Here is a 25,205-nt window from a genome sequence, read left to right on the forward strand (position 1 = left end):
AAAAATTTCAACCTTCAGTCAACTTTGACTCGACCGAAATGGTAAAAACGCAATTGTAAGCTAAAACTCTTACATTCTAGTAATAATCAATCATTTACCTTCATTTTGCAACAAATTGGACGTCCCTAGCACAATATTTCGATTTATGGTGAATTTTTAAAAAACTTTTTTCCTTACGTCCATGGGTAACTCGGCCGAAAATTTCAGAAATTCTTTCGTCATTTTGTCGTAATTTTTGCACTGTTTTATATTAGCCATTACATAAAGTTTTATATATGGAAATGTGCACAATTTCATGTAAAATACAGCAAAATACAACCCATGGTTGTAGCTTTTATCAGTTTGGAAATATTTTCATATAAATCACGATAACTGCCAAAATTTCAACCTTCGGTCAACTTTGACTTCGACGAAATGGTAAAAAAAAACGCAATTTTTAGCTAAAACTCTTACATTCTAGTAATATTCAATCATTTACCTTCATTTTCCAACAAATTGGAAGTCTCTAGCACAATATTTCAATTTATGGTGAATTTTTAAAAAAATTTTCCTTACGTCCACGCCAGAAATTCTTTAAATCACGTTGTAATGTTTGCACCGTTTTATATTAGTCGTTACATAAAGTTTTATATATGGAAATGTGTGCAATTTCATGTAGAATACAACAGAAAATAACTCATGGTTGTAGCTTTTATCAGTTTTGAAATATTTTCATATAAATCACGATAACTGCCAAAATTTCAACCTTTGGTCAACTTTAACTCGACCAAAATGGTAAAAACGCAGTTATAAGCTAAAACTCTTCATTCTAGTAATATTCAATCATGTACCTTCATTTTGCAACAAACTGGAAGTCTTTAGCGCAATATTTCGATTTATGGTGAATTTCTGAAAAAAAAAAAAAAAAAAAAAAAATTTCCTTACGTCTGCGTGTGGTAAATTGGCCGAACATCTCAGAAATTCTTTCGTCACGTTGTCGTAATGTTTGCATTGTTTTACATTAGTCATTACATAAACTTTTATATATGAAAATGAGCGCAATTTCATGTACAATACAACAGAAAATAACTCATGGTTGTAGCTTTTATCAGTTTTGAAATATTTTCACATAAATCACGATAACTGCCAAAAATTCGACTTTCGGTCAACTTTAACTCGACCGAAATGGTCGAAAAACGCAATTGTAAGCTAAAACTCTTACATTCTAGTAATATTCAATCATTTACCTTCATTTTGCAATAAATTGGAAGTCTCTAGCACAATATTTTGATTTATGGTGAATTTTTGAAAAAACATTTTCCTTACATCCGTGCGGTAACTCTGCCGAACATCTCAGAAATTCTTTCATCACGTTGTCGTAATGTTTGCACCGTTTTATATTAGTCGTTACATAAACTTTTATATATGAAAATGTGCGCAATTTCATGTAGAATATAACAGAAAATAACTCATGGTTATAGCTTTAATCAGTTTTGAAATATTTTCATATAAATCATGATAAATAGAAAAAATTCGACTTTCGGTCAACTTTAACTCGACCGAAATGGTAAAAAACTGCAATTGTAAGCTAAAACACTTACAGTCTAGTAATATTCAATCAATTAGCTTCATTTTTCAACAAACGGGAAGTCTCTAGCACAATATTTCGATTTATGGCGAATTTTTGAAAAAACATTTTTATGTCCATACGTTACAATTCATGCATCATTTTGTGATAATATTTTCTCTGTGTTGCTTTGATCGTTTTACAATTTGTTATATACCAAAATCATCGCAATTTAGTGTACAATACAAAGAAAAAAAATAACCCGTTAGCTTTAACCGTTTTGCTCACAGCACGATTTGTATAAAATTATATATGAAAAAATTTTTTTTGCGCTGTCATATATTTCAATATTTATATATGATATTTTTTCATTTCTAATGGTTGCATACTAAACTTCAGGCAATGACAAAAAGGAGCCAAAAATGAACTCTCAATCTTAAAAACTAAGCGTGCTGTGATTTTTGAAAAAACTTTTTCCGCTTGCGCTAACTCCCGAATGCGCGGCATACGGGAGACGTTTTTGTAAATAGAGGCTCGGCGTTAGAGGGTTAAGGGATTTAAGGTATATCTGGTGTTTGAACTATTAAAATAGGCAGTTATAAGCATTTTTAGACGGGGGTACCAACTTGTCATGGATTTCAGCTTATCATGGGTGACTGTGGTTCCTAAACCCCACGAATACCGGGGGTCGACTGCATTGCCATTAATTTAAATAGGATTTCCATCACTACAACAAATTTAACAAAACTAAGGAAAGGAGAACCATTAAATTCATAGTTCTTTCAGTGTGCTTGCTCGGAAATTATAAGTACGCTCGGTCAGCACACTACACCAGCTAATAAATACCTACTAAGCTAATTAATTGCCATTCTTGATTTTTTACATAGCTACAAGTAGCCTTTGCTGCGGGGACATATGTAAAACTATATGTAAAACTATAGTCTGTTCTCTATTCACATAAAAACTGTACTAACCCGCCAAACTCATTGCGCATTTCTTGATCAATCTTTCTTGCAAACTCCAAATCCTTCTCCTCCCGCTCTCGCCTGCAAAAGGAAAGAATAGGGTACATTTTAAATCAATTTATAACATAAAATTACAGAACAAACACCCACAATATCAAGAGATGATACTTCAGACTTTTAGGATTTTCTAAAGATACTGTGAATACATGCTCAGGATCAAAGTGCTGCACAGACATCCCTTGAATAACAATGTTATGAATTATGATGTTTTGATATTACAAATCTATGTACATTAAAACCATATCAAATTTGCATAATTTGTTGTTTTCATTGCTATATAAACCAGGGCGCTAGGACAATTCGGTACTAGGACAGTTTGGTACCACCAATAATGTTAAAAAGATAAACACAAACAGTGTATATATATTGTTTAATTATCAGTGGTAAAAAAGAAGACAATTTATAATGCTTAGAAAATTTAAACTGCTATTAAAATTCATGTTTAATAAAATAAAATCAATTGACAAAATGAATTTTTGCATTTATTATTGAACACAATACTAAAACAAAAAATTCTTAAAACTTGCAGTACAGATTTAAAAATGCTCATCTATATGAAGTTGAGCTTTGCACGAGCAATTTTCACAGCGCCAGTATATTTTTTAACCACCAGCATTTTCTTTGTGTTTACAGTAGATGTAGTTTTCGTTATCAACCATTTTCTTTCTTCCCTTATCCAAATTAACAAACTTGCAAGTGGCCATTCCATACTTCATAAGCTGATAACTGATACAGTAGCCTATTAAAATTCAGTTAAAAAATAATTGACCACAGTAACAGTGTTATACTTTAAAATAAGCCAAAAATATATAAATGAATGGATCACCACCACTTGACTTAGAATAATCATTTCATATCTCATTACTTAAGGGTCTCTGCAGCTCCCGTTCGGTCCTTAGCTGCAACCTCTCGTTTCTTTTCCTGTACCTCCGTTCATATTCTTTTTCTTCCTTCTGACTCTCCACCATCTAAAAATTGTTTTCTAGTGCAACTGCGAGGTTTTCCTCCTGTTACACGTTTAAAACCTTCTTACTACCGCTTTCCCTTTCAGGGAAAAATGACATGACAGGTCCCAGCGTTTGGCCTTTGGCCTAAATTCTACATTCTCTATTTAGTTTACTTAAAAGCCTTCCATTACCGAATTGTCCAGTACTGAATTGTCCGGTAGCAAACTGTCATAGTATCGAATTGTCCGGTACCAAACTGTCTGATACCAAATTGTCCATACGCCATAAACTAGTGCCTTTTATGTAGGAGTATTCTTCAGTGCAAGCTGGAATCAGTCACTGGAACTTGGTAACAAGGTACCGTAGATAACTTGTGATACAGGGGTAACTGGGGAATACCCTACTCGCCTGCTGTCACCAAGCACTTTCTCCTTTGGGAACAGGGACTATATGGGGTGGATGAGATGGGATTATGATGAAAAGTTCTGGTTTATCTACATATCAAATTACTTTACAGTATTTATTCCTACAGGAATACAAACCATCACCTTTCATATAGAACACTCACTCCCAAGCGGGACAACTGAATTGCAACCCAAAATGTCACATTCCCAGTCATGATAGTAAGCAGGGGAGAGTTGACTCCCATAATCTAATTTATTTGACATGGCATAAGAATGCAAGAGTGATAGGGCCCACGCTTAGAGGTAAGTGTCTGAAATCTCGCTTGCATATGTAAACCTCTGAGAGCTAAGTGTAACCCCTATGGCATCAGTTAGAAGGCAGCTAAAATCTGGCCAATAAAACTGATGGGTTCAAATTATCCACTGCTTTCCTCCAACCTTCTTGTTAAAAGGAAGAGTGAAAACAGTCACATCTTATATGCCAAATCTATAAGACTGAGTGCTCAAATGTGTAGCTACCTTCATCTATACCCAATCCAGCCCATACTCAGCCCAAGATACTATCTTGCAAAGAGAGGAAACAAGGAAGAGGGAAGAGAAGAAGCCAGTCACTCTTACCCAGTGGATGTGGATGAGTGTCTTCGGAAGTACTCTAGCATCACCTGTGCAGTTCTGCAAGAAAAGCCTCTCTCTCGCATGAACTGCTGGGTAGGTTCAAAGCGTCTACAGTACAGTCAACCACCCTACTTGAGAACATTCATGTTATGAACATTCAGAGATATGAACAGACATGGTCGCAAGTTCAATTTTATTCTGCGCTCCTATTCTGCCTGATAAGAATTTTTGCCATAAACCCACGCCACTCAGCACCATTGCATACCCAGTCCTTTGTACCTATGCCAGAGGTAGGACACGCTCTATTGTGCTCCAAGCTATTCCTGTGATTTTATCGAGAAATATTTAGCCCATCCTTCATCTATTAATGTTAATGGCAAGCATAAGGCAAGTGAAGATAGCGGAAGTGGTAGAAAGTGGCAAGCTATCTCAATGGAAACTGAGGTGGCAATTATAAAGAAACTAGTCAGTGGTGGAAAAATGGTGAACATAGCACACACATAAATTTTGAATTGTCTGACCACTGGCACAATTTATAAGAACAAGGAGCCAATTATGGAACATCTTTAAAGTGTTGTGCCTCTGCAGTCAACAGTTACTGTATAAGCAAGAAAAGGGAGAGGCTGACAGAAGAAATGGAAACATTTCTGGGTATCTGGATGGAACACTGAAGACAGAGGTGGGCACCACTAACTCTCGTGCTGATTCAGGAGAAGGCTAAAAGCCTTTTCAAAGACTTGAAGGCAAAGGTTAGCAACAGCGATGCAGATGAAACATTTTCGGCAAGTTATGGATGGTTCCATCACTTTAAAGAAAGTTGCTAACTTGCATCATGCATCCGTTAGAGGTGAGGCAGCAAGCGCTGACTAAGCAGCAGCCAAAAAATTTCCCAAGATGCTAAAGGAAATCATTGATAAAAAAAAAAAAAAGGGGGGGGGCAGAAAAAAATGCATCAGCTGTGAAGAGAAGATGATGCCAAAATTTAAGGTGGCAAAGGATATGTTGACTTTATTGCTGGGTGGCAACGCATTGGGAGACTTCAAGCTAAAACTGCTCAGTGTACTGTGCTGCAAATTCATGGGCACTCAAAAATATCACAAAGAGCTCTCTGCCCATAATCTGGGTGTCCAATAACAAAGCCTGGGGGACTCTTGCTGTATCTGAAGACTTGTTTTTCCATTACTTTGTTCCCAAGTCAAGCTGTGCTGCTGCAACAATGGAATTCCTTTCAAAATTCTCCTAATTGGATGATTTCCATCTGGATATGAAAACTATGTATTTAACACCCTTCACTCCTTCAGCCAATGGATCAAGAGATATTTCAAGAAATATTACGCTCATATTTACAGGAAAGCACTGAAAGAAGTGGACAACTCTGATATGACCTTACGTGACTTTTGGAAGGGCCACATTTGTATTTGCATCAAGAATATTGATGCTGCATGGCGTGAAGTAAGGGAATCAACATGAATGGAGCATGGAAGGTTTTATGTCCACAGTTTGTCAACAACTTCAGAGGATTTGATCAGGAAGAGGCAGCAAAGGAAATTGTTAACAGTCTCATTGACCCAAGTCAAAAGCAACAGCTTGACTTACTGGAAGAGGACTTTGAAGAGCAGTTTGAGTCGCATTCAGAGGAGTTAAGAAATGGTGATTTAATGAAGCTGGAAGAAATGCAAAGAACCTGTTCCTACAAAGGAGCCTGAAACTAAATTGATGGCCGAGGGGTTTTCTCTTTTAGGGAAAGATCTCACTATTTTTGAGAATCAGGACCCAAATGCTGTGAGATTCTCCAAAGTAGCAACAACCATCAATGATGCTATCCAGTGTTATTGTCTCATATACAATGAAAAGAAATTCAGTGCAAACTTCCTTAGACCAATTCTTCAAACAGTGCCTTCAACCTCAAGAGCCTCCCAACTCCACTGACTGCTTCCTCCTCAGATGAAGAAGAAAGTGTTGCTGAAAAAGACTCTGACGTTGACCACCCACTGCCCCTGTAACTCCACACTGCCTCTGGAATTTATTTCTGGTGATAGAAACTCATTTCTCGCTATAATGTGGTTCGGATTCCACAATAAGCTGTAGGTCCCGTTGCTAAGTAACCAACTGGTTCTTAGCCATGTAAAATAAAGTCTAATCCTTCGGGCCAGCCCCAGGAGAGCTGTTAATCAGCTCAGTGGTCTGGTAAAACTAAGGTATACTTAACTTTTTTCCTCCTCTCATCCATCACCTCAAGCCTATTCTATCATTTTAAAAGCCTACTCTATCAGTTTCAAAGGTAAGAAACACAACTGTATTATCATCACAATTTACTTACGTTTTATGTGTTACTCATATTAACCCTTAAACGCCGACAGGATGTATCATACGTCGACTAAAATTGTCTGTTGGGTGCCAAGTGGACGTGCCGTCACGTCGACTACAAAAATTTCAACCTTCGTCAACTCTGACTCGACCGAAATGGTCGAAAAACGCAATTGTAGCTAAAACTCTTACATTCTAGTAATATTCAATCATTTACCTTCATTTTGCAACAAATTGGAAGTCTCTAGCACAATATTTCGATTTATGGTGAATTTTTGAAAAAACTTTTTCCTTACGTCCGGCGAAGTAACTCAGCGAAAATTCCAGAAATTCTTTCGTCATTTTGTCGTAATTTTTGCACTGTTTTATATTAGCCGTTACATAAAGTTTTATATATGAAAATGTGCGCAATTTCATGTAAAATACAGCAAAATACAACCCATGGTTGTAGCTTTTATCAGTTTGGAAATATTTTCATATAAACCACGATAACTGCCAAAATTTCAACCTTCGGTCAACTTTGACTCGACCGAAATGGTCAAAAAACGCAATTTTAAGCTAAAACTCTTACATTCTAGTAATATTCAATCATTTACCTTCATTTTGCAACAAATTGGAAGTCTCTAGCACAATATTTCGATTTATGGTGAATTTTTGAAAAAAACTTTTCATATGTCCGCGCCAGAAATTCTTTAAATCACGTTGTCGTAATGTTTGCACCGTTTTATATTAGTCGTTACATAAAGTTTTATATATGGAAATGTGTGCAATTTCATGAAAATACAACAGAAAATAACTCATGGTTGTAGCTTTTATCAGTTTTGAAATATTTTCATATAAATCATGATAACTGCCAAAATTTCAACCTTCGGTCAACTTTAACTTTCGACCAAAATGGTAAAAAACGCAATTATAAGCTAAAACTCTTACATTCTAGTAATATTCAATCATGTACCTTCATTTTGCAACAAACTGGAAGTCTCTAGCACAATATTTCAATTTATGGTGATTTTCTGAAAAAAATAGAAAACTTTTTCCTTACGTCTGCGTGCGGTAACTCGGCCGAACATCTCAGAAATTCTTTCATCACGTTGTCGTAATGTTTGCATCGTTTTACATTAGTCGTTACATAAACTTTTATATATGAAAATGAGCGCAATTTCATGTAGAATACAACAGAATATAGCTCATGGTTGTAGCTTTTATCAGTTTTGAAATATTTTCACATAAATTATGATAACTGTCAAAATTTCAACCTTCGGTCAACTTTAACTCGACCGAAATGGTCGAAAAACGCAATTGTAAGCTAAAACTCTTACATTCTAGTAATATTCAATCATTTACCTTCATTTTGCAATAAATTGGAAGTCTCTAGCACAATATTTTGATTTATGGTGAATTTTTGAAAAAAATTTTTCCTTGCATCCGTGTGGTAACTCGGCCGAACATCTCAGAAATTCTTTCGTCACGTTGTCGTAATGTTTGCACCGTTTTATATTAGTCGTTACATAAACTTTTATAAATGAAAATGTGCACAATTTCATGTACAATACAACAGAAAATAACTCATGGTTATAGCTTTTATCAGTTTTGAAATATTTTCATATAAATCACGATAAATAGAAAAAATTCGACTTTCGGTCAACTTTAACTTTCGACCGAAATGGTAAAAACTGCAATTGTAAGCTAAAACACTTACAGTCTAGTAATATTCAATCAATTAGCTTCATTTTTCAACAAACGGGAAGTCTCTAGCACAATATTTCGATTTATGGTGAATTTTTGAAAAAAACATTTTTTTACATCTGCGCGTTACAATTTCATGCATCATTTTGTGATAATATTTTCTCTGTGTTGCTTTGATCGTTTTACAATTTGTTATATACCAAAATCAGTACAATACAAAGAAAAAAAAATAAACCGTTAGCTTTAACCGTTTTGCTCACAGCGCGATTTGTATAAAATTATATATGAAATTTTTTTTTGCGCTGTCATATATTTCAATATTTATATATGATAATGATATTTTTTTTCATTTCTGATGGTTGCATACTAAATGTCAAGCAATGACAAAAAAAGGAGCCAAAAATGAACTCTTAATCTTAAAAACTAAGCGTGCTGTGATTTTTTTAAAAAAACTTTTTTTCCGCTTCCGCGCAACTCCCGAACGCCGCCGGCATACGGGAGACGATTTTGTAAATAGAGGCTCGGCGTTAGAGGGTTAATAAAGTAACCTATAAAATACAGTATGTAAAGTGTATTATGTTTTAGGATGAAAAAATGTACAGTACTGTATTGACTTCATATACTTAAATAGGCGTGAAGAGTAAGGTACCTTTAAAATGATGTTAAAAACCAAGGACAGCAGCAAGATGTCACCACCACACAGTGGATGAAAAAAATTGCTCAGTGACAGCAGGCAAATGGGGGTTCTCCCTCCTCACCCACTTACCATCAGTTAACTGCCTTGTTACTCTTGTTACCAAATTTCAGTGACACATTTCATTTTGCACTCGGGAATATTTCTACTTGAAAGCTGATATCTGGAATTCAATAGGAATAAAGATAAGTTAACCAGCAAAAAGAAAAAAATTAATTTGTATATTTCCCTGCTATACTGTTCAAATTAGAGCCTTTACGTAACAGGAGTCCTCAGCAGCAACTGGAAAAGGTCATTGAAACTTGGTAACTTTGAAACTTGGTAACAGTTTTGATCTGAGGCCTCTCCCAAGGACTTTACCATGCCTGGGTTAGCCAAAAGTCCCAAGGTGAGCAGGAATGTTCAAAGCTCCTATAAGCAAGGGCAACTCTATGGAGGAAGAGAAACCCATATCCTTCAGTCAGAAGACCTGGCTCAAGGAAAAGCGATGGCCTTTCAGCACAAGTACTGAGAGAAGCCTGCCTCAATGAAAGTAGAGTAAGTCTGTGATCTGCTGAAGAGTAGCTTAACTGGAGAAAGACCTAATCTACAACGCCATTCACAGATGGCCCATTTCCATGGTACATGTTAGCTCAAAGTACCTCAAAACATGGGCTAACAGATAAGGATGGGTCATAGGGGAATCCCTGGAGGCCTAACCAGAAGAACTAGCAGATCAGGATACCACTCAACATGGGGCCAACAAGGAGTTACCGGGGTTAATCTGAGACCTCGAGTGACAAACACTCAGTTAATCATACTGAAAGGAGAATAGTTTCTCAAAACTTGAAAATCCTTACCCCACTCACGAAAGAAGAGTAGGGACCGATATGTCCTCACTAACTGGCCCTGGCAATTGAGCTGATCTGCCAAACATTAATTCTAGCCAGAATATCCATGGCTGACAGCTAGGTGGCATGGTAACCCACCTACTAATGCCTCTGCATTACAAATGGGCAGAGGCGAAGGGAGATCACCCTCCTGACTAGCTGAAATACAGCAATGGGTTGTGTTGTTGATCATCAACATAAAAAGGATGATGATCAGTCCCTGACACCCCCACTGACTTCTCTACCAAGAAACCAACTGTAAAAGACCAGACGCAAGTACATCTAAAACTTCCAGCTCAATGTTTTCTAGCATCACTCTCACCTCTGGCAACAAAGCTTTGGAAGGTCCTGAAGGATATGCCAGAAACAAGATTGGTGAATAAGGGAGAGGAGGGAGGGTAGTGGTCCACAAAAGTAATCCTTAACCATCCCAAAGGGCTACAGGCAATACCTATTCCTTTTATTTTAAGGCAGCTGAAGAGGGGATAGTCTATCTTAGTGGCCTTCTTCCTCCTTCTTCCCCCAAGCTCCCCAACAACATAGACATGGAGGGGGAGAGAAGGGCTGGGAAGGTTTCAAATCTGATCCACTCCAGAGCAAAAATACTCTGAGCCAACACTTGGAATTGAATGAAGATGACATTTTTATAATAAAATAAAATGCTATATATATACTTACCAAGTAATTACATAGCTATAGTTCCCTCTTGCACGGCAGCTTAAATTAAAAAATTCTCGGTAACGCTTCAAAGTTTAGTGCAGGTGACTCATCCCACCCACTAACAGGAATACCAGGAACTACTTAGCAGGCAATCTCATTCTGTTTATGCCATATGTCTATCGGAGGGGAGGAGGGAGGGCTCCGATCATGTAATTACTTGGTAAGTATATATAAAAATTATATTTTAATGATAAAATAAGGTTTGTTCATACTTACCTGGCAGATATATATATAGTTGTATTCTCCGAAGGTCCGACAGAATTTCAAATTTCGCGGCACACGCAGTGGCCGGTCAGGTGGTTAGTACCCATTCCCGCCGCTGGGAGGCGGTATCAGGAACCATTCCCATTTTCCATTCAGATTTTCATAGTGCCGTTGTCTCCTGAGGGGGGAGGGTGGGCACTACTGAATATATATCTGCCAGGTAAGTATGAACAAACCTTATTTTATCATTAAAATATCATTTTGTTCATGAAACTTACCTGTCAGATATATATATAGCTGAATCGCACCATTGGCGGTGGGCAGAGACAGCATAGGATTGAGAAACAAAACAATGTAGATGATTACACATCTTGGTTCCTTACCTTTTAGCATAGCTGACTTCGTGATTACTGTCACCCAAGTCTGCGTCTGCTTTACTGGAGTTTCCAACGAGGTAGAGACCTATAAGGTTGGAGAGTTCCAGACGATCTGTCAACGGGGACGTGACCACTATGTGCCCAGATCGTAGCCCTCAAGAAGGAAGCAAAGAGACAAAAATAACCACCTGACCTACCAAACATCGTGACTAGTAAAAAACTAAGGAAAGGGAAGACTGCCCCCACAGTCTACCCACAACCATAAAAACACAACCAAAAATTTTAAAAACTATTCCTAACCATACATTAAAGGATAGGATGGGTACTGCCTCCTTCTCCCAAGATCGTACCAGCCGAAACGTAAGGTCCCAATGAACAGCAAGACTCATACACTGTTCTTACGTCCTTTAGGTAATGAGAGGCGAACACAGAATGACTTCTCCAAAAGGTGGCATTCATAATCTCGTTCAGAGCCATGTTCTTTTGAAAGGCTACTGACGTTGCCACAGCCCGAACCTCATGCGCTTTAACTTTCAAAAGTTCAAGTCACTCTCCTGACAACTCTTATGCGCTTCCTGAATGGTGGACCTCAAGAAGAAAGCCAGCGCATTCTTTGACATGGGGACGTCAGGTCTTCTCACCGAGCACCATAACCTATCCACAAGACCTCTCGACTCTTTTGTCTTGTTCAAGTAGAACTTTAGAGCCCGAACAGGGCATAGCAGTCTTTCTGGTTCCTGACCCAGAATACCCGCCAAACCTTTCAATTCAAAGGACTTGGGCCAGGGTGAGACGGGTTCTCATTCTTGGCAAGAAACGACGGTTGGAGAGACACACCGCGTCGTCTCCTTTAAAACCAACTGACTTAGATATTGCATGAATCTCACTGATTCTCTTTGCAGTAGCGAGCAACTAAAAATAAAGTCTTCTTTGTTAAGTCCCTCAAAGAAGCAGCATGAAGGGGTTCAAAAGGGCTTTGCATCAGGAACTTAAGAACCACGTCAAGTTCCAAGATGGAACCAAAAACTGAGGCACCTTAGTCGTCTCGAGCGACCTAATGAGGTCATGGAGGTCCGTATTGTTGGCGATATCTAATCCTCTGTGCCGAAAGACCGCCGACAACATACTCTTATACCCCTTAATAGTAGTGAGACTGCCAGCTTGAACTTCCTAAGGAAAAGAAGGAAGTCTGCAATCTGGCTCACAGTGGTCGAGGAAGAGGAAATCCCTCTGCGAGTACACCACTGCCAAATCTGACCCACTTCGATTGGTAAACTGCGATCGAGGATGTTCTCCTGGCTCTCGCGATCGCTCTTGCCACCTGCTTGAAAAACCTCTCGCTCTCACCAGCATTTCGATAGTCTGAACGCAGTCAGACCGAGAGCGGAGAGGTTTTGATGGTATCGTTCAAGTGGGGCTGTCTGAGTAGATCTGGGCGAAGAGGTAACACCCTTGGAAAGTCTACCAGAAGCGACATTACCTCCGGAAACCACTCCTTGTAAGGCCAATGCGGAGCGATCAGAGTCATCCTCGTATCTTGCGGCGACGCTAACTTCCTGACCACTTCTCCCAGGATCTTGAAGGGAGGGAAAGCGTAAAGGTCCAGACGAGACCAGTCCCAAAGAAGGGCGTCTATTGACACTGCTCCTGGATCCAGGACAGGAGAGCAGTAAAGCGGAAGCCTGTTGTTCTTTGACGTTGCAAACAGGTCTACTAAGGGACGACCCCATAAACCCCACAGTTTTGGCACACCTCCTGGTTCAGAGTCCACTCTGTCGGGAGCAGTTGATGACGACGACTTAGCAGGTCCGCTCTCACGTTCTGAACGCCTGCTACGAACCTCGTCAAGATCGTAACGTTCCTGGAACTCGCCCACAACAGGATCTCTTTCAAGAAACCTTCAACAGGGAATGAGAATGAGTGCCTCCCTGTTTTTCAGGTAAGATAGAGCAGTGGTATTGTCCGCGTTTACCTGGACTGTGCGACCGGACACTTGATCTTGGAAGAATCGAAGGGCTAGAAAAATCGCCCCTAATTCCTTCATATTGATATGCCAGGTCACCTGTTCCCCTCTCCAGATGCCTGACACTTCTCTCTTGCCCAGTGTTGCTCCCCACCCCGACATTGACGCGTGCCGGAGAACAACACTAGTAGGTCGGGGTTCGGAAGGCTGAGAGACACGCCCTCTGAAAGCCTCGAGGATCCAACCACCACCTGAGATGCTCCTTCACTTCGAGGAAAGTTTGAGAGACAACTCGAGATTTTCCTTGTCTTCCCAGTTGTCTTGCAGGAAGAACTGAAGAGGCCTGAGATGTAGTCTCCCTAGGAAAACAAACTTTTCCAGTGAGGAAATGGTCCCCAGCAGACTCATCCACTCCCTCACCGAACACGTTTCTTTCCCTAGGAAGGCCAGGACTTTTTCGTAGCACAGCTGTTGACGTTCGGGGGCGGAAAAGCCGAAAAGCCACTGAGTCCATCTGAATCCCCAGATACATTTACGATGGACTGCGTTGAGTCAGGTGTGACTTTTCGAAGTTGACCAGCAGGCCGAGTTCCTTCGTCAGGTTTAAAGTTGCTTGAAGATCCTCCAGACACCTCTCCCTCGATGGCCTTTCGAATCAGCCAGTCGTCCAAGTAGAGCGACACACGTCGCCTGCCAGATGCAGCCACCTTGCTACATTCCGCATGATGACGGTGAAAATCATGGGAGCTGTGGACAGGCCAAAGCAAAGAGCTCTGAATTGATACACCTTTCCCCTCAAGACGAACCTCAGGAACTTCCTTGACTGAGGATGTATCGGTACGTGGAAAAGCACGTCCCTGAAGGTCGAGGGATACCATCCAATCCCCAGGTCTTAAGGCTCCTAGAACAGACTGCGCCGTCTCCATCTTGAAAGTTTCTTTCGCGATGATTTAAGCGGTTCAGGCTGCTGACATCAGCACAGGTCTCCAACTTCCCGACTGTTTCGGGACCAGGAACAGCCTGTTGTAGAAGCCGGGGAATTCAGGTCTAAGACCTGTTCTATTGCTCTCTTGACGAGCATTTGCCGCAGCAGGTCGTATAGGATCTCTTGTTTTCCTGGACCGTCATGACGGAGAGAGGTCCAAGGGCGAAAGGCTTAAGGGAGGGGAGAAAGGAAAGGGATCTTGTATCCTTTCTCTAAAACCGAAAGGGACCAACTGTCTGCCCTCTCACTTTCCAGACTTGGAAAACGCAAAAGCCTGGCACCCACCGGTATCTGGAGGAGAATCACATCACTTCTTGCCCCTACCTCTAGCAAGGGCTTTACCTCTCGAGAGATTCTTTCCTCGAGAAGAAGGCTTTGAGGATGATCCGGCACGAAAGGGCTTCTTCATCTTGGGAGAATGTTGACGGTTTGGCGTCGTCGAGGTCACAGGAACCGCAGGGCGCTTTTATCATGACTGAGCCAACAGGTCCTGTGTGGTCTTCTCTTGTAGGCTTGCAGCGATGTCCTTTACCATCGAAGCTGGGAAAAGATGATTGGAAGGGGAGCAAACAAAAGTTCTCCTTTCTGTGCCAAGGAGACGGACTTCATTTTGCAATAAAAACCCAGAATAGAGACCTCTTCTTGAGCACTCCAGTCGCAAAAGTTCCTTGGCCAATTCGTCAGAACCATCTCGGACCGCCTTGTCCATACAAGACAAGACGCTCAAAAGGTCCGACAAGGAGATCGAGTCCTGACTCCGAGACTTAAGGTCCAAAGCTCCAAGACACCAGTCAAGGAAGTTGAAAACTTCTAACGTCTTGAAAAGGCCCTTCAAAGATGGTCCATCTCCGTAGAGTCCAGGAATCTTGGCCGTCGACAGATGAGACCTCCTACTCGAATCAACGAGAGAGGCGAAGTCTCCCTTAGATGAGGAAGGAAGACGTAAGCCTAAGTCTTCTCCGGTCTCATACCACATCGCCGCTTTTCCGAGAGTCTTGAAGGGGGAAGGGCGAAAGAAGACTTTCCTTGAGCCTTGGAAGTCCATCCACAAATGGACTTTCTTGAAGGCCCGCTTTTTGGAGAGCGATTTAGTCATCTTCAGAAATCCCGGAGCTTTCCTAGACTTAGTAGAAGTCAGTTGAGAAGGAGGAGAGAGGTACTGCCGGCAGAAACTTGTCAGGAAACAATTCCTTCAACAGCTTGACGAGGATCTGGTAGTCCGACGACGAGGACTGATCCTTCATCTCATCTTCAGACTCCGAGACCCTGAGTCTATCTCCAACATCGGGCGGGGAAGAGCAGAGAGAAGTTGGAGAGGAAACACGCCGCAGGGACCTCTGCTTGGAAGAGGAACTGGCGTGCAAAGCAGCTGGAGAACCAGGAACCACACGAGAGCCGACAGCAACGGCAGGTGGAGCGTCTTGAAGGGAGTCAAAAACGTCCATCGGGGCGTCACGTCTGGCAGCATGACGAGCTTCTTGAGCGTCCAGCCGGGCGTCACGTCTGGCAGCATGACGAACGTCTGGATCGTCCCTTAGAGCGTCACGTCTGGCAGCATGACAAACGTCAGAAGCCTGACGAGCGTCATCAACAAAATGGTGAACATGACGTCTAGAACGAGAGGGAGGAGGGCGTCCTGGGGTGACGCCAAGGCGATCCTCCCCAACACCCTCTGGGGACGAGTCTAGGGTTCCTTCCACGACGAGCAGGCGAAGCAGACGAAGGTGACGAACGAGGAGCAGGAGAAGGAGACCGCCTAGATCTCTTCACTGGAAGTCTAACATCCTTCCGACGAGGACGGGACCTGGACTCTCTCTCTGCAATGAACGAGGAGAGTTGCTGCTGCATGGAGGCAATAAGGGTCCTCGTTGGTGGCGCTCTCTCTCTGGAGAATCACGGAACCTAGAGGCAGAAGGACGAGGGGGCGTCCTAATCCTCTTCTCTTGAGGAGGGAGAGCTCTTGGGCGCTCAAAAACGTCTTCTTGGGATGACGTCCGGTACTTCTTTTGTGGGGAACGCATCCACAAACTCTGGCGAGGAGCACAGAGTAGGAGAGAGAGGACGTGGGCGTCCTCCTCCCTAAAGCTTCTCTTAAGAGGGCGAGAGTCTATCTGACGGTTCCAACCCCTGCGTGGGGAGGGCGTGTCAGAAGACGAGAAGCAGTCCTTCTGGACCCGAACACGAGCTCGAGCCTGGGCAGCCTGGGAACGTCTTCAGGACCTGCCGAAGGGACGCCAGACCGGTGGGGTTCCCGTCACCCTCCTTCGGCTTCGACATGCTCTCTCCTGAGTCCTGGGAGTCCAGCAGAGGTCCAGGCCTAGAGGCATGATGGGGCCGGTCTGACGCCCCCTCCACTGCACTGGGGCACTAGTCACTTCACAACACTTATCTTGGAGAGCTGACACCTTAGATTCTAATGCACGAATCGATTCCATCATAGCGGAAAGCATATTAGTCTCCACTGGCACGATCTCAGGGGCAGGAGACAAAACCACAGGGTTAGGATCTAAAGGTACAGGGAGTTAGGGCCGACATCAACACTTCCCGAAAGAGAAGCACTCCTGGAGGAAGACCTCCTCAGTCGATCACGCTCCAACTTCCTCACATATTTATCATACGCTCTCCATTCATTTTCAGACAAAGAAGCACATTCATCACACCTATCATTCAACATGCATATATGCTTCCTACAGTTAGAACAAATAGTGTGAGGGTCAACCGCAGCTTTCGGCAACCTCACCTTACATTCAGACATCACACACGCACGGTAACTAGCAGAGCTAGACCCAGACATAATGATAAACTAAAGCAAAACCCAAAGAAAAGTCAAAAAAGCGTATGCCGATCTACCGATCCAAAGTCAAAATACCAAAAGACAATGAGATACTCAGTAATTTAGAAAAAAGCAAATCCTATGACGGAGGTGCAGACAACAGTTGTTGACAACACCGGCGACAGAGAAAATCTGAATGGAAAATGGGAATGGTTCCTGATACCGCGCCTCCCAGCGGCGGAATGGGTACTAACCACCTGACCGGCCACTGCGTGTGCCGCGAAATTTGAAATTCTGTCGGACCTTCGGAGAATACAGCTATATATATATCTGACAGGTAAGTTTCATGAACAAACTTTATTTTATTATAAAAACATCATTTTTATATAATTAACTCACCAAGTAATTACACAGCTGATTTCTACATTGACAGGAGGTGGGATGCATGGACATATCCTACTCCAAAACATTAAGTCATGTAATGAATATGAAATAGAAAAAGTTCCTAGCACTGAATACAATGCTTGTAGTTCCTTATTAGTTAAGACAGCCTGTAGTAGAAAACTGCCTCTGGTTGTTGCTCAACTTAACCTGTAGTGGCGATGTGGTAAAGCTGTGGAGCACCTCTACCTCAGTGGACGCCTTGTAGCCATGGAGTACTCCAATGACTAGTAAAGCACCACTGGAAGTTTTGTGAATGAGCTAACCGAAGGTTAGCAAAACTTCAAAAAATGCCCTTCCCTGGGTGCAGTGCCACAATAAAAAACAACCAGATAACACTGTAACCTGCATTGAAATGAAGACCACGACCCATCCACTGAGAGTGGTGGGTGCTCCAGGTGCATTGTAACCCCCGGCTCTCACAGAACTAGGCACCTTGTTCCACAGCGAAGGACAGTAGGAGAAAATCCTACGCTTCCTACCGCGATGTCTAGCCAGTTACTAATACAGGCTGTCCCTGGTTTACAAAGGGGGTTCCGTTTTTACGCCGCGTCGTAAACCAAAAATCATCGTAAACCGAAAAATCATTGGAAATCGTCAAAAATCCTAAGAAAACCTTACTTTTAATGCTTTGGGTGTATTGAAAACGATGTAAACTGTATTTTATTGAGTTTTTCATTAAAAAAAATCCAAATTTTTATTATTCTGCCATTTTGGAGCCATACTTCTTCTGTCGGATCGGCATACAATGCGTTGTAACCCCGGAACATGCGTCGTAAACTAGGAAATAATTTCTGATGAATATATTTGAAAAGCGTCGTAACCTTGGAACGTTGTGAACTGGGGACTGCCTGTAACCACAAGGCACTGTAAAAAATCTTAATACCATTTTAACTTTTCAGAAGAGGTTAGAAGCGAAAATCGATTACACTTCCAGTAGGTTGATTGTAGGATGGACATAAGGGGCACATTTGCATGAAGGCTAATGAGGTAGAAATTGTTCTGACGTCTTTAGCTTTACTTAAAAGTAGGCCCATGCTCTCCTGAAACTAAGAATGGTCTCACAGACCAAGTCCATACATGAAGAAGAACAATGTGTTCTTAGACAGAGGGCAAAAAAAGGTCCTTGTCAGAACCCTAAAGGTTATGAATGGCCCTCTGTGCTTCCAATCCAGCTCAGATAATACCTGAAAACTCCAACAGAATAGAGCTTCCAATCCAGCTCAGATAATACCTGAAAACTCCAACAGAATAGAGAGCTTCCTACCCTTCCCCAAAGCGAAGGATGTGGGGAGATTTGGCGCTAAGCGCTGGGCGTACTGAGCTGGTACCAGGATGTAGGTGATGCCAGCTGAGTTGGCTGTCAGATAACTAATCAGTCGGGAGCTGGCAGGCACTCCTAGGAACTCAGGGCAGAGCTGGCGCCAGCGAGCTGAAAGTCAAGCAAGGTAAACGCTCAGGCTGGAGGGTGCACCCTCCTGGGAGGCCAGAGCACTGACCCTGGCTGTCAAGACCATCTTCCCTTCCATTAAACTCTTGAGAGAGAGGGAACAGATTCAGGTCATGGAAGGGCCCTTGTTCTCATTAAAAAACTCCAGGGTAAACAACCAAACCAAATCAGATGTAGTTCGATACCCCTACAAAGGAGGAACATGAGAGATTCTATATCCTCTCTGATAAAATAAGGCAATGTTGCCATGGAGTCATAAGTGTCTTAGAAGAAGAAACTTAGAGTCTGAGACACCCAATTCGGAACATCGTTCATTTAGATTGGAAGACTGAGCTAGAAGATGACCTCTGCATCTTTCAAAAGTCTCTTGTAGCACCTCTGAAAAAGCCCCTCCTTCCTGACAAGCACTTGGACAGCCCAAAGCCTGTCTGCTTAAGAGCTTACCACCCCTAGTGGTGTCTCTTGAAGTGAGGTTGTTCGAGAAGAAATGAATAGTGGAAGGATTCTTGGAGAGTCCACCAATCAACCGTACCAATTCAGGAACCATAAATTATGGTTCAGAACTGGGCTACAAGGAATGTCGTAACATTCTGACTAGCCTGAGAAAGTTCAGCTCTTCCTTGACCATGTCGAATGGTGGAAGAGTTTAGAGGTCCAGGTTGGAACGATCTTGCAGTATGGTGTCTGTTGCCCATACTAGAAGATTCCTTTAAGGTGGCAGACAACCAAGGTCAGCCTGCCCCATAGAAGCATATAACCTGACAGTTCAGGGGATTCAGGGTCCACTCGAGAATAATAGTGAGTTTATGACGGCTCAGTTCATCCACCAGAAATTCCAGTTGGACTAGAAAAAACTTGATTTACTGTCTGCAGAAAAACCCCCTTGTCGCTTGGTGGCAAGAACTAATGTGAAAAAGTAAGGATTGCGGTCTTGTCTAAAGGAATACTGCAGTCTAGGAGTGAATGAGGGTCGAGAAGAACTGAAGCCTTAAGTGAATGGCTTTCAGCTCTCTGACATATATGTGAAGGTTTGTTTCTCAGCGGACACGCCCAGGAAATTTCCCGGTTCCCCAAGCAGGCTCCCTCTACTAGAACAAGGAATAAGAAGGACTTCTTCCGAAAGTCTTAATTCAGACAGATACTACCGTAGGTCTGACTGAAAACCAGGTCTTTGGGGAAAAACAGCGGAGTCCAGTTATGATTCCCATGTCCCTATTGGTCTTGTGGGACAGGCTGAAGTTCATGGTCAGAAAAGAAGACAAAAGTAAGAGAAGCAAGGACTTGAGAGAAGTCTTATGCCATAGATGTCGAAGTCTAAATTCCCACATTGGAACACACTGTCTTGTGGATGGGTCTGAGATATCTTTCGGAGTCTGTACATAGACATGAAATTATATCCTACATATCCAGGAACTCCACCCAATCGCCCTGGAGGATGGATGACAGGACTCTTCGGTTGGTCTTTGCAAGTGAACAAACTTGCAGAACCTCATGCAGACTCACAGACAACTAAGTGGACTACTTGCCGACCCTGACAATACTTGACAGCCACGGGCACATGGCCATCAGGGTAGGATCGACTTCCTAACGCAATAATGCCTTGCATGCACTTGATGACACCTCGTACAGACTGACACCATATGCGGAACTGTACCTATCTAAAAACTAATATCTGACATCTTATAGGAACTTGGAAAGTCCTTAAGATATACAAAAGCCTGGCCATGGGATAACAATGGTTTTGAACAAAACCAGGAGTGACGACTGCTGCTGCAGTCAAACACACTGCTCTAAAAGAAAAAAATCTGTGAAAAAGAATTAGGCGTTCAGCGGCAGGAGCCTAGTATGGCTAGACAGTACCAAGCGCTCTGGAACTGGTGTCGCGCGCTTGGAATTAGGCGCCAGGTAACAGAAAGCTGGTGCCAGGAGGTCTGAAAATGATTCAGGCACTTGGGAACAGGCGCCACTAGTGACAGGGTTCATGGCACTTCTCTTCTGCTTAGAGCCCAAGAAAAGTCTTTCAACATAAGAATGCTCAGGAGGAAAGATATCCTCATTCCAAAGGAAAACAGATCAAGGATTAGAAATATGCTGTCTGAAAGTAGCTCTGATTCTCTTGGTAGATGGCTGAAGGCAAAGAAAAGAGGGCTGATAGCGACTGTGTGTTTCTCCCAGTAGAAAAAAAGAGAGCCCCAAAGCTCCCTGCTTGCGATCCCAACGGAGTGGAAAACTCAAAAAACTAACTCAACCATCCTTATCTGCATAGGACAGGACTAAGAGACCAGCTGAAGCGATGTCTCTCAGTAACACTTGAGAGTCTCCTATCTTCTTAGCCCCTGCTCCTGATGGCAGTCAAAAAAGACCTTTACTTAAAAACTTGACAGGAACTTCAGCCAAGAGGACTAAGTCCATCTAAGCACAGAGGGAGGAAAAGACAAAAAACTTGTCTTGCTCCCTTAACACCAAAGTCAGACCCCTAACTCCCTGTAGAGGTGATAGCTTTCTTCAAGAAGCCCATAAATTCGCACATAGTCCCTGTCCGGAAAGGACAGTGCTCTGAGACACTAACTGACATCACAAAGGGAGCAACTTGGCTCCTCTGGAACTTCTGGGCGAAGGCAGAATAGAAACCCAGTGATCAGAGGCTAGTGTTGGTCACTTGAAGACCGGAGCTAGGCATTCAATTGGAAACTGCACTCACAAAAGAACTACAGTATGTTCTTAGAAGAGGCAGGCGTGGAGCTCAAGAGAGACTGGCGCCAGACACTAGTACACTGGTTTCAGTAACATGAGAGCTGGTGCTGGGAGTTCTATATGTGCTATTGGGGACTTGGGAACTAATGGGCACTATCGAGTTCTCTGGTGCTACTGGGCGCTCAAGAGCTATCTTGCGCTTGGGTGCTATTGGACTTCGACAAAGATGAGTGCTTGGACACTGCTGGTCCGTTTGACACCAAATACCAACATTCCACAACTCGAAGCTCAGGGAACAAAGGTTCACGACCGTCCCAGAAGTTATAGGAAGACTGTGGACTATACTCTTGCTCGTGAAATGTTTACAGGAGAGAGGAGAAGTGCAAAATCACCTGACAGTGCCTCTTCAACGGCTGAGATTCACCACTGGAGTACCACTAGGGATGCAAATGCCTACAGATGCCTTTCCAATGGCTGTCTGCAATACCTGCAGGCAATGGGCTCAACTGAGAGGCACCTACCCACTGCAAAACCCCTTCGGACTCCCAAGGACCGACAGTATGCCTCCTCCCAGGTTTAGGGGAGTCTGACAGGGACTGGGTTTAGGAGATCTAATGGAGGCGGATAACCACCCTTACTACACATCCAGTTAGATGTCTTTCCAGTGGCTTTTTGTTACCACCTAGGACTGGCAACAGGCTCGACTGAGAGGGCGACTTCCCGGGGAACTTCCCACCAGCCTCCACTGGACTTTCAGTATGACTTCTCCCAGGTTTAGGGGAGTATGACAGTGACTTAGGTCTAAGAGAACTGGCGGGCTGGATAATCACCTCCTCCACTGCACAACACTTCACATTCACAGGGTTAATTTCTGTTAACCCATACACAAGACTGGCAAAGGCATGGGAAGGAAGCACGGGAGCCAAGCATGGGAGCAAGTGAAGAAAAAATAACAAGAGCCAGTAGTAAAAGAGAAAACTTATGCAGGGAGAGAGTTGGCACCAGATGAACAGAAGTCGGGCTGGGAGCTGGGAGCTCTCAGCTGTCGCCAGGCTGTAGTTGGTGCCAGGCTAGCTGGGCACAAGGAGAGCTAATAGCTCGGGAGCTAAGGGCCCAAGAGCTGATGAACACTTTGGTCACTCGCAGCACGGTTCCCGTCTGTCAAGAGCGGTTACTCTCAAAAAAGCAACTAAAATTAAAGCACAATTTCTCTCCTTACTACATACTGCTCCTACACTTTCCAGTTCTCTGCAAAGAAAAGTGTAAGATGTTGTTCAATTAATCCTTTACTGACAAACGTTTAAAGTACACAGAGTACCAATAAACAGGCATATCTCAATTCCTATCAAATGTTATTTGAGACTTGCAGATTTGCATATCATTACTGAAAATATCAGTCCAGAAGCAAACACAATACAGTAAAACCGCCCCCCCCCCGGTTTCTCTGTGGAACATATCTACCCATTATTTGCAGAAAATTCGCCCATTCGCGGTATTTTCACAGAGAAATATTCACTAATTACTGTATTTTCACATAATTTTCATGAATAAATGCACTTTTTTTTTTTTTTTATAAAACTATTAAAATACTCAGGTATAAGCATTTTTACAGGGTTTTTCTTGTGTTTAAACCATCAAAATGGGCAGTTCTAAGTGTTTTTAGTGGGGTTTTAAGTACTCCCAGATTTTAGCTATTCATGGGGGGGTGCCATCATAGACATATCTCAACTCCTATCACACATTATTTGGGACTTGCAGATACAGTATGCCTATCACTGCTGAAAATATCGGTCCAGTAGCGAACACAATATTAATGTTTATTACGCTACTAGGAAAAGGAAAGTTAACCTTTACCGACAATAGTTGAAGTACCCAGATTACTGTACCATTATACAGACATATCTCAATTTCTATCAAAAATTACTCGAGACTTGTAGATATGCATTTCATTACCAAAACTATTGGTTCAGTAGCAAACGTAATATTTACGTTTAATCTCTAAATTACACTAGTAGTAGTTACTCAATTTGATTGCAAATTCGCTACTGTAGTGAAAAATTATAAACTTAAATCAGATCTTAAAACAAAACAATAAAATACTGATCCCGAAAGCTGCAGGTTTGAAGGCTACCCGAGATCAGCGATAATACATCACCAAATTCTGGTCTACGACCGGCAAATTTAAGAACAAAGCTGCCATCGACACTCAGTGTCTACTCGAGCACCGGCAGAAACAGAATGAGCTTGTCTGCTAAGTAGCTCCTGGTATTCCTGTTAGTGGGCAGGACAAGTCACCTACACTAAACTTTGAAGCGTTACCCGCAAATTTTTTAATTAGGCTGCCATGCAAGAGGAAATTATAGCCATGTAATTACTTGGTAAGTTACTTATATAAAATACAAAATTTAGGCCAAAGGCCAAGCGCTGCGACCTATGAAATCATTTAACATTGAAAGGGAAATTGAGAGTAGAAAGGTTTTAAAGGTGTAACAGGAGGTAAACCTCACAGTTGCAATATGAAACAATATTGTTAGAAGAAAGTGGAAAGTGAGCTGGAAGAAAGTGAAAATGAATGGAGGTATAGTAAAAGGAATGACAGTGGTTGTAGCTAAGGGCTGAAGGGGAGCTGCAAAGAAGAAGAGGTCAGACATGGGAACATCTACTCACAGCAAAGTTTGCCCAAAGGTTTGCACTTTAGTTTGAGAAGAAAGTCAACACTCCACACAAACAACTTCCAGAAATTTGCTCTCTTATTTATATCAGCAAAGTTAGCTAGCTTGTCCAAACACAATGCTGCCTGGAAGGATGCCATGATGACTAACTCCTTGGCTCCTATGTAGTTATGAAGGAAGAACCTTCTTGTCCGTCTCCCTAGGTAGTCATCAGTCAGTCTGTAAAACAGTTCAACCTGAGTAGTCCCTGCTTTCTCTGATTTTTAGAACTTCCTCTGGCATGTCAACAGCAGAAAATGTAGCCTGCTCAATCAGCTGGACAGCAGGGAACTTTCTGAACTGTAGATATGACTGCTGAACAAATCCAAGACACCACAAGCACACAGCAATCAAAGCTGACTAGATGGGTTCAATGAGACCAATAAATACTTCCAAAAGATCATTATGCTCACTATAAGCCCACGGTCTTTATAAACTGCCATTCTAACTTGGACTAAAGCAGTTTGGAACAAGGCCCATGGATCATAACAGATTTTACAAAGCCTGCGTTGGATCTGTTAAGCCCTCAACACAACATCCACTCATATCATAAATGTAAAGGCAACATATCACATGTGAACCTCCGTGTGCATGTACCAAGTGAAGAGGTAGCACAACTCCTCTCTGCATACCCTGGCTGAAGTGTAAACAGGAGGGGATTCATGAGCAGTCTTTGTGTCATGGAAGAAAAAGTGAAATACTGATTCACATAAACACTCATGAACACCTGTTATACATGCTGGCATTTCTTCACCTTACTCCATCTGTGGGTTTTACTCTCCTCAGAAACAGCA

At 42.2% G+C, this 25,205-nt stretch overlaps 1 protein-coding gene across 2 annotated transcripts in view; it reads right to left on the reverse strand.

Annotated features, from left to right (window-relative positions):
• Positions 1-25,205, reverse strand: part of LOC136850677 (uncharacterized) — a 114,162-nt gene that overhangs the window by 82,393 nt on the left and 6,564 nt on the right. For both annotated transcript variants that reach the window (XM_067124471.1, XM_067124472.1), the window contains exon 3: positions 2,521-2,592. In XM_067124471.1, the coding sequence (XP_066980572.1) occupies positions 2,521-2,592 (72 nt within the window). The remainder of the gene's footprint in view (positions 1-2,520; positions 2,593-25,205) is intronic.

The sequence above is a fragment of the Macrobrachium rosenbergii genome, chromosome 22, assembly GCF_040412425.1.
Source record: "Macrobrachium rosenbergii isolate ZJJX-2024 chromosome 22, ASM4041242v1, whole genome shotgun sequence".
NCBI classification, from domain to species: domain Eukaryota; kingdom Metazoa; phylum Arthropoda; class Malacostraca; order Decapoda; family Palaemonidae; genus Macrobrachium; species Macrobrachium rosenbergii.